Source organism: Cajanus cajan, chromosome 6, assembly GCF_000230855.2.
Source record: "Cajanus cajan strain Asha chromosome 6, NIPB_CcT2T_4, whole genome shotgun sequence".
NCBI lineage: Eukaryota > Viridiplantae > Streptophyta > Magnoliopsida > Fabales > Fabaceae > Cajanus > Cajanus cajan.
The window spans coordinates 63,398,898-63,409,721 of NC_138522.1; the positions used below are offsets into that span (position 1 = coordinate 63,398,898).

The following is a 10,824-nucleotide window of genomic DNA, read 5'->3' on the forward strand; positions in this document are numbered from 1 at the left end:
AGAATTGCTACTCGATTAATATCACAAATTATTATGTTAAAAATATTAATTTTATTTAAAATCCCAAAAACTATAAATGATCATGTTAATTAAATAATAAAAAAGGTATTCAGATGCAACTCTCATACAATTATTTTTAGCAGATAAAACTAAATGAAACAAGATAAATAACTAAACAAATTGAACATAAACTACCAAACTTTTAATCTAATTAAAACATGAAAATGAAATGAAAAAAAACCACAACAATTAGATTTTAATATATTCCTAAACATAAAGGAACAGAACATTAGACCCTCCTCCATTGTACCAATCGCAAGTAAAAAAGAAAGAATAACGGAACTTCATCATGAATTCAGTATATAAGCAATGCATTGATACATATTTTGTCAAAAGGAAAAGCGAGAAACTTAACAAAAAGATTAACAAAAAAAAATGAGTTAAATAAAGAACATGAAACCAAAACGTGAAACAAAAGATTTATTGAATTTGTGGTTTGTAGATAACTAATACCTAATAAAATGAGATATGTGGCTTAGACTTATGATTAATAACACAACAATTTCTATTTTGTTATGGTACAAAACCTTTCTCTTAATCTCTAACTTTGTTATTAATGTCTTTTTTATGTCATTATTCTCTATCAATACTTTTTTCTTTGTTCTCTTCTGTGACTGTAAGTCTCTTTTTATAGATAAATATTTACTTCAATTATTTATCTATAGTTCCTAATTTTTTATTTGCAGTTGTAATCACTTTATCCACTTTGTAATCAATCTTATTCAATATTAATTGAGTCTAATCTAATTGACTATGATAAAATTTGTTACTCACACTTAGATATTAATTTTTATGACTGGATAAGGAAGATATATATTATATGCAGGAAAAGATGGGATATAAGAGTAGGACAAGGACAAGAAAACGAAAGACATTAACGCGAATGTCATGGCTTTTTCTACCCAATTGCCCTGTCTTACTTTCTTAACATTTTCCTCTTGATGTTTTGCTTGTTTCTCGTTGTTAGTAAGTATTAAGAAAGCATATAATAATTAATTCTACAGCTTCTCAATCTTGTTCTTTTATTGGACTGGCTATGTGTATTTGTACTGTACTTTAGACCTTGAATGTCTATATTTGATACCTTGTAAGCAAACAAATTCTACCGATCTAATGAACTTATTTTTACGTCTTTTCCGTGGCAATGACAAGTAGTGAAGTTTCTTCAGTTGTGAGTGTTGTTAAATCGAGTCAATTAAGTGCAAATCACAAGACTAAAACATTTTTTTAAGTGGATTGAATTTTAAAAACCATTCTAATATACATTATGAAAATAACAAATTACTTATACTTGTAGTATATGTGTATGTGTATACAATTAAAATGCGCACTATTTTGTTTTGTTCAAGATCTTACACTTTAAATTGCGTTATGTTATTTGAAAGACTCTATGAACTTGATAGGTCTAGATTAATTTTTAATTAATTTAATCTCGCATAAATATATTTTAGTTCTCATCAAAGATATTCTCTAATGATAATTGGAAACTACTTTTTTTTAGGTGTAAGGATCAACAAGTGATCTTTCTATTTAAATAAAATTACAGAAAAATTTACAAGTAAATTAATATGAATAAAAGAGTTGAGAATTTGATTTTATGAGATCATCCTTGTATATACTGTACTATCACTTATATATTAGGGTTTATTAGGTTTTTCTTTCAATTTATAATTTTAAAAGTATTTTTCAACAACATTCAATCCCAAAAAATATTATAGGTTGCAAGCCACAAAAAATATTAATGTCTTGTTTGGGAGAGGAGGAAGAATTGAAAGGAATGAGAGAGAATAGGTAAAAATTGATTTGATAGAAAATATAATGAATTTTGTGGTTGTTTGATAGAGTAAAATTAAGTAAGAAATAGAGAAAAATTAACAATTTAAAATTATATTATTATTATATATAACCATTATTTAGTAGAACGAGACAAAAAATAATGTATAAAAAATTGTTTTTTTTCCTTAAATTCCTAACAAATATCCTTTCTTTAGTTTTTTTTTTCTCTATGGGGCCCACCTCTATTTATTCTCAAATCCTAACAAATCACTATCCTCAAACAACTTAACTTTTTACAATTATCTGCAAATCATCATTCTTCTCTTAGTCTACTCTAAATCATGTCTCTCAAACACACTCTAAGGGAAAAAAAAGTACATTAGTTTTGGTCTAGCTACATCAACCTAGCAAGACATGCAAAAATAAATTAAAATTAATGAAAAGATAGAAAAATGAATGTTGAAACTATAAATGTATTATGTAGTCGATTCTTTATCTCACTACTACAAGATGCATATTTTACATCGGTTCTCTAAAGGCATCTACATCGGTTCTAAAACCGATGTAGAATAGAGCGACGTAGAAAATATATACATTTTTACATCGGTTCTGAAAAACCGATGTAGATTTAAGCATAAATTTACATCGGTTCTCCAGAGAACCGATGTAGATTTATTCTTAAATCTACATCGGTTCTCTGGAGAACCGATGTAAAATGAATTTTTTTTATAAAAAAAAAAATTATGCTTATTTTTGCACCAACAGAGCCACAAAATAATTATCACTTTGATTTCAGGCATATCTGGATTTTCAAGCCTGCTTCATTGCACCTTTGACATAATCTTCAACTGGAGTTTTACTCCATAATATATTCACATGAAATGTTCGCCAAGGAATATAAAAAATTGGTACACTGTAAGGAAGCCCAAATCAGGTTGAATCAAACAAAAGTTAATAATAAGAAACAATGCTAGATGATGAACTGAATTTACCTTCCAAAGAAATTTGAAAATTTCTGTGCATTCAGAGTTGCTGATGTGACGATCAGCTTGAAATCACGACTTTGGGCTACAACTTTTTTTAATATTCCAAAAAGAACATATGTGTTCAATGATCTTTCATGGGCTTCATCCATGACAATAATCCTGAAACAGTTTCAAACAAAATGATTGGTAACATTGTTTTTTGCAAAAAAAAAAATGGTGAAAATGTGGAGGGCAAAAGTTGCTAATACATACTTGTTAAGATCAGAGTCTTTGAGTGTTTCACGTAGAAGTACACCATTAGTCATGTACTGTAAAATTTAACCATTAAAGTTTATGATTAATGTGTCCATAATCCACATAATTATAGTATATCTCACATCATGTATGCACTTAATATAAATATATACAATGAAAATAAATCACAATTAATAGCAGACTATGCAAGTAACATGAAGCAGAATAACTGATTCTAATGCTATAAACACAAGTTAGGATCACCTTTATAATGGTATTTGGCCTAGTCACATCCTCAAAACGTATAGCATAGCCACCTTTATAAAAGAGAATAATAAAGTAAACTTATATCAATGAGCATGCATAAATGCTCTTTGAGCATGCACATGATCCTGTCCCCCAATCCATCATGTTTAGGGAACATTTCAAGTACTAGCTACTCGGTTCCAGTCCTAAAACAAAAACTAACGTCCATGCAATACATTTTTAATATTATACAAATAGAAAATTTGATTAATACAAGGAATCAATGATAGCTGAGGAGAATAAAAAAAGGACAACTTGAAAAGTAGAAAACGAAAAATATATAGCTACAACAGACTAGCAAATTATTAAACTTATTATTATGCAAGCACACAACAAGTAAAGAAATAATTAAGAAAGTCTTGCAACATAATTTAGAGTCATTATCAATGCTATATACGTGCGTGTTCAATGTCAAAAACTTAACACTAATTGGTACAACATAATAAAAGGATATACTTATTCTGATGCACATGGACATGAGATCAAGCAGAGAATCCAAAGTTGATGCTGCAATAGCTATTGACCCATTCCTTACAGTCGCATTAATCTAGGCATAGATACGTACATATAGTTATTTTATAGAAGAATTATCGGCAAGTACAATAGAAAAAGAAACACTTAAGGAGCTAATTATGACTAAAACAATCAATCAAGCTTCTTCCATATGTTCATATTGACACATGTATAAATTAATTTGTAAAATTTATCTTATTTAACTTCTCTAAAAGTTGATTTTAACTTATATATAAGTTAATTTTAACTTCTCTAAAAGATAAATGTTTTGAATAGCATAGGTCTCTAACCAACAAAATTAATACATATATATAGGTCTCTGAAGATTAAAGGAGAGGGAAAGAAAGTGGACCTGTTTCAAGTTAGGAACATTGTTAATTCTAGAAGCAAGAGCTTCCAAATTCCTAGAAATGTCAGCCTTAGACATAGAGGGCCTGCTAAAAATATCATCTTGCCTTTGTCTTGTCTTGTCAGTAGTATCACTATGTTCTCCAACCATCTCCCACAAGTTTCCATCGCCAGGTGGATAATGAGCAAATAAATCGCCCAGAACCCACTTTGCCTCTCCAGAAAATGCAAAATGAGGAAGACTTTGAAACCCATTATTAGTGTCAACCTTCTTTTTGATTTTTTGCACACACACTCTCCTCTTCTTCCCAAGCCTACACAAAACACAGGCCCAATATCAATAACACAAAATGTAATCACCAAATCAATGCAAGAGTTTTTCATTACAATTGTCAATGGAAGACAAACTCGCTTTAGAACTAATATAAATTGTAACAAAAACAAGATAAGGGGAAAACAAGTGGAAAATCATATAGAGAAACATTCTCAGTCCAATATTTTAATCTAAATAATACATTAAGATTCAGAATTCCACAATTCAAAAAAGAAGAAAAAAATTTTAAATGTGGGTTATTGACAAGAGTTGAGAGAAATTACCCGAGCACAGTAACAAGCTTTATCAATGGCTCCAAATAGTGCTATTCTCGGAGAAGTTTTGCACAGCCACAAAGAGCCACCACCACCCAAAGCCATCGCGTTCTGCAACCCTTTTTCTCAACCTCCACTTTCACCATAACACTTCCCAATGTTGGTGCTTCTGAAGTTTTCATAGACCCATAAGAAAATCACTGCTCAGTGGCTAAGGAAAATAAAAACCCACCAATGGAGGCGTGAAAATAAAAACCCACCCACCCGAAACTACAAAGCTGCAACCTTTACTACCACCACAAACACAAACACAGAAACCTTACCCACCATCCCCATCACTCCAAACCCTAAACCATCATCACGCATTTGCAAAGGATGAGCGAGGCAACAACAAACAAAAGACAAAACTAAATACGCAAGTAAAAGGGTTTCACTATCTTTACCTCAAATGTTATTCGTCAGAGAGGGCTTCAACGCTGGACCGTCGTTAGTCGAAGATTAGCGAGCCTAGATTGTCATTAGTCGAAGCTGAATGATAGATCTTTAGGTCAAGATGAGTATATGTTCGCACGGGGCTGATTCAGAGATCGATCGATTTGTGTTCGTGCAAAGTGTTGAGTGGCTAAGCTTGCTAAAGGTACTGTGTGTTCGGGGAAACTGTTTATCCCTTCTACATCGGTCAATAGAAGACCCGATGTAAAATACTTTACTAATTTTATTTTTACATCGGTCACTAATATAACCGATGTAGAATGGTTCATATTTACATCGGTTTTAGGAAGAACCGATGTAAATATGCTTATATTTTCTATTTATTTACAAGTTTGCCACCGCGTATATTTTTTACATCGTTTTTTGGATAACCGATGTAAATATAGCGACGTAAAATAGTAATTTTCTAGTAGTGTCTTGAAATGATTATCTTAAAATGCGAGATATGTCATAATTTTCTTATTAGTCTTTAAATATGAACAATAATAATGAGACATCAAAGACGCACTTAAGTAATTCAAAAAATCATAACTTAAGTAATACTACTTCATCTTCGATTTAGATCATATAAACTCGAGTATTTACCACTTAAGTTACTAATAATGGTTCGTTTAAGCTAGAGATAATTCTTTTGGTCTAGTTTAAACTATCAAAAATGATTTGCCCAAGTAATAATTAACTTTTTTTACAAACTCCTTCACATGTAAAACTTAATTAAAACTAAACAAATATTAATTAAAACTCAGAAGTTTATTTAAATTTACTTATTTGTAATTTTTATGAAATTTTAATTTAAATAATGTTCAAAAGCATAAAAAATTAAAACTAATTATTAATATATGTTTAAAAAATAAATCATATATAATGATTAGGAAGGCACGAGATTCACGCGCCCTTAGTACTAGCGAGTATTGTGTAAGTGTTAAAATTTTGCAAATGATGAAACCAAACTCGTATACGATAGTACTAATAAAATTGAAAGAAATAAAAGAAGTGGGATGTGTAGTTTAAAAAAAGGCTTAAAAAATGCATGTGCCCATTCAACGTCATTATAGTTCGCCTATTCCAATTATTTATGGCCCAGCTATCATGAGCCCGTAAATGACCAAAGCCCATTAATAGATCTATCATAAAATGTAGGCTTGTGCAGTGGCCAAAGCCCACTAATAACTTTTTTTTATTATATAAGAAAGGGTTATTAAGAAAGTTGATTATGAATCTAATTTTATCTTACAAAATTATTTATTATAAAAATTATTCTTCATTTTATCATTAATTAATATGATATTTCTAACATATTTTCCTTACATCAATTATACACATATCTAATATGAAATTTGTAGAATTTTTATTTATTTATATATATTATTATGATTTAATCACTAATCAAAATAAGATCTTTAACACATTTTTTCATGTTGAGAATAGAGTATATCGAGTATAAAATTTGTAGTGACCTAATATATTTAACAACATTTAATATTCATAAAGATAAAAATAAACTTTAATATTATCTTTAAAAAAATAATTATTATGAATCTAACCAACTTATATAATCTGTTATAGTTGCAAGAGGTTTAAGATAGAAGATGTGAGGATTGTTTAAAGGCCTAGTGTTTTTGTTGACTTTGGGTTTGGGAAGAGGTTGGGTGAGAAAAAGTGAATAAAATAAGAAGGAATGGAAGAGGAAAGTGACGTGCGGCGAGTAGCTTACTTTAACCCATTCCTCATCTTTCACTAGAACTGCACTTTTGGCAGGTTGTGTTGTACACCCAGATGTCCATTTCCCTTCCCTTCCCTTCCTCCCACCTTCATTCATACTTCAAGTGACATCATTGCATTGCCACTACCTACACTTCATTTCTTATATTTCAAACTTCCCCAACAACTATAATCAACTCGATTAATGCATTTCTTTAATCAAACTTTGGGTACTGATTTTCACATACCAATCAAAAGAGAGAGAGAAAGAGAAGTAGTACTCCATTCCTTGTTTTAGATGGTACTGACAATTACTGTGCGTTTGTTTTTAGGGAAAGGTCATCATGGTTATAATGTATTGTAAACCAGACATCTCATAGGGAACATGCAACATATCTTATGTTGGAAACACACACAAGGCTAGGCCCCCATTACACACACCAAAAGGTTAACAAATTGAGTTACCATAAGCAAATTCATCTCTCTTCGTGCGCATTTCTTCTATCTTCTTTTTGACAGTTTATCTGAAAAGGACATGAAATTCATAACAGGTTGAATGTCCCTCCTGACATTTTTTCTGCCTCTTCCTTTTCATTCTACTCTTGTATTATTATGCTTACGTAATCTCATACATGTTTCTAGCTCGTATTTTTTGGTCTTCTGAATCATCACATACCAAAACCACGGCGCTTTCAAAATCACCTAGAGCATTAAATACCTGCTTATGATATTATACAGTAATATTCTTTTTTTTTTATACCACTTCATTTTTTTATTACACCTCTCTTTTGTACATGCTTACGAATAAAGAGAGAAGCTTTTTTCACCTTTTAATTATAAAAGAAAGATATATATATATATAAGGGAGTGTACAGGAAAGTAACTTAGGAATAATATTACTTTATATATTAAATAAATACGTGTGTGTAGCTATACAAGTACGCTAAGATGTATTTGAAATTATAAAATTTAAGAAGATTGACATTTTATTTATGATGAAGATATTGCTGCAAAGTATTTACTTATTTCTTTAATGATTAATTAATTTCAGTTAGAAAAGTTAACCGACTATAGAGTCATGCCTTCGGCCATTTTCTTTTTCTATTCACAATGCTCAAAAAGAAGAGAGAAAAGATTGACTGAATATTTGTGAAGAATTCCTAGATGACAAACCGGAAGAGCCAAATATTTTAAATGAATGTTCAATAAATAAATCTGCCCTCGCGCGCTACGGTGTCTAATAAGAAAATACAGGTGTGGTTGAATAATTGCACTGTAATAACTATAGGATATAATAATGAGTAGTCTTACTTGATCGAAATTATATGTTGAGTTAATTTCTTATATTGATTTGATTGTTTATTTATATGTACATTGTACAGCTTATTATAAATAAATCTTTTTGAGAACTTTAAAATAAAAGCATGATGTTCTGTTTGAATATAATATTATGTGTGTTTCCAAGAAAGAACAAGACAGAAACTACCCTCAAGAAACATGAAGACTGCAAGGTGCTTGTATACAGGAAAATGCATGGATACTTTAAAGAATATCTAACTGAATGATCACGTGTTCATCTATCTTGAGAGACTGATGAGGAAATTAATTATAGTTTGTAGAAAATCATATTAAATATTTATATTCAGTCAAACTAAACAAAAACCCTACTCATTGACTGTCAGATCAGACGATCAAGGTGAAGATTTTTGAAAAGCATGATCAAAATTTGACTGCCACTTGAGACCTATACAACAGTATATGAACATTACAAGAATCTCTCCAAGTTTCATCTCCTTTGTAATTTTTAGTTTTTGCCTTTAATTTTTTTTTCACTTGGCCATTACACCAAACTGATTTTCAATTCTACGAACCTTGGATCACAAAAGAAAACAACAAAAATATAGAACTATTGCAAATTTGCAACCTTAAAAGAGTGCTCACAAAATATAAGGTACTTAAAATGCAGAATAGAATAAAAAAAAAAACATAAATGGGTAAAAAAAATTACTGGTGCAAGAAGTTAAAACAAATTTGAAGTTGCAGACTTGCAGATCAGCTAGATATTTGTTTTATAAATTGCACCAAGCCACATAGCTAGCAAGCTAGAAGTGCCCCAATCGTAGCTCCAAATCTAACTTCTCCTTTGGTTGTTTAAGCAGTCCTATCCCCAACTCCAGCTTGATGTTATGCTCATTACTCTTGAAATTGAAACCCTTGTGTTCCTCTCCTATTACACAACCCTGTGCTTCTTCAACTCCTAAACCACTTCCTGTGTTCTTACTCGTCTTAATTTCTTCACTGCTTTGAGGAATCGAAAGAGGAAGAAGTCTTGGTTTCTTATCTCCATTAGATGAAGCTGGGGTCAGTGAAGAAGACAAAGCCAAAGGAGGGCTACAAAGTGGAGAAATATGTGCACAATTCAAAAGCTTATTAGATAGAAAAGATGATGGAGAGGAGGGTGAAAGATGAGTTGGGTAAGGGTTATTAGGTTTAATGCTAGGGTTAGGTTTAGGAGACTCAGAAACCCATGATGAGGGTAGGGAAGATCTCAGTCTTGCCCTATCCCTTCTGTGAACATTCATGTGGCCGCCCAAGGCTTGAGCGGACTTGAACTCTCTCTTGCAAAAGCTACAAGCATAATTTCTAGCAGTCCATGAACTACCCCATGAATGCTCCTCAAACCCAAACCTCTCCCCTTTATGCATGTTTCTGGTCACATAGTTTCCTTCCATGGAACTCTTGGTCTTGTTTCTATCCAAAATGTTACCTTACCTGCACAAAGAACAAAATAAAGATAGATATATATAGTCACATAATTATTGAAAAAATTGACATTGTTAGGCTAATGGATCTAGGTAGTTCTTACAAAAGACTTTCTTCTACGGACTTCAATGAGTAGAATGATCCGTAAATATGTTGATAATTGACATATATTGAAGCTGAGGTTCATATATATTCTGAGGCAGAAAGTGAAGATCTCTCTCAGCAGGCGTACTACATCTGCCACTGTCTGCACTCTGCAGCTACTGTATTTGGATACTTCTTTCTTTGCATGTATAATGGAGAAGCTATGTGAAAGAGGTATTCCCTTTTGCCTTAACCTGGAAACCTCTCGCAAATAATGCTTATACTATATTACACTCTAGTGCCTTTCACCAGAATTTGACTTCTAAAAAATATACTATTGGAATGATCCCACATAATGTATGTACCCACGCAATATTAAGCCCCTAATAGAAACATAACTTCACTTTTTTGCGGTTGATCTATTGACAAGTTTTGCAATTCTGAATAAGTGAAGTGGGTTTTTAACTATCATTTTTCTTGTTATTGCATTCGGAGGGGCAATAGAGTTATTATATGATAAACCAAACCATGTTCAGTAGTGTAATTTGCCAAAGATATGTATCATAAATATTTCAATATCATATTGGCATGCTCAAATTAACTAAAATTGAAGTTAATTAACAAACACATTATAATGGCTAATTAAGGTGTGGTTCATGCCTTAAAACTTGGGTTTCTGGTATCGATATTTAATTAAGAGATATTTTTTAATTTGTATCAAGTCACCTGGGAAGTAAGGATGTGAATGCGAGGATATCTCGTAATTAATACATGAAAAAAAAATGAACTAAAGCTAGTTTTTGTTGTTTGTAAAATTGTGATAAATCTAAAAATTGCGATAGAAAAGAACTATTTAATTTTTTTCTTTTGGTGCAGTAGTAAACTAATATATAAGTACATTCTCCATAATTTTATAATCCTTAGTGTGTTTGGATGAAAAATTTTACAAATTCAAAGAATTTAAAATTTTTGA

General features: G+C 30.9%; 1 protein-coding gene across 1 annotated transcript; it reads right to left on the reverse strand.

Moving 5' to 3' along the window:
* Positions 1-8,120: 8,120 nt before the first annotated feature.
* Positions 8,121-10,293, reverse strand: LOC109797930 (transcriptional regulator SUPERMAN). The gene is made up of 2 exons (XM_020358101.3): positions 9,871-10,293; positions 8,121-9,776 (listed from the first exon to the last, which is right to left on the reverse strand). The coding sequence occupies exon 2, from the start codon at positions 9,734-9,736 to the stop codon at positions 9,107-9,109; it is 630 nt and encodes a 209-aa protein (XP_020213690.1). The 5' UTR covers positions 9,737-9,776; positions 9,871-10,293; the 3' UTR covers positions 8,121-9,106.
* Between the last annotated feature and the right edge of the window lie 531 nt (positions 10,294-10,824).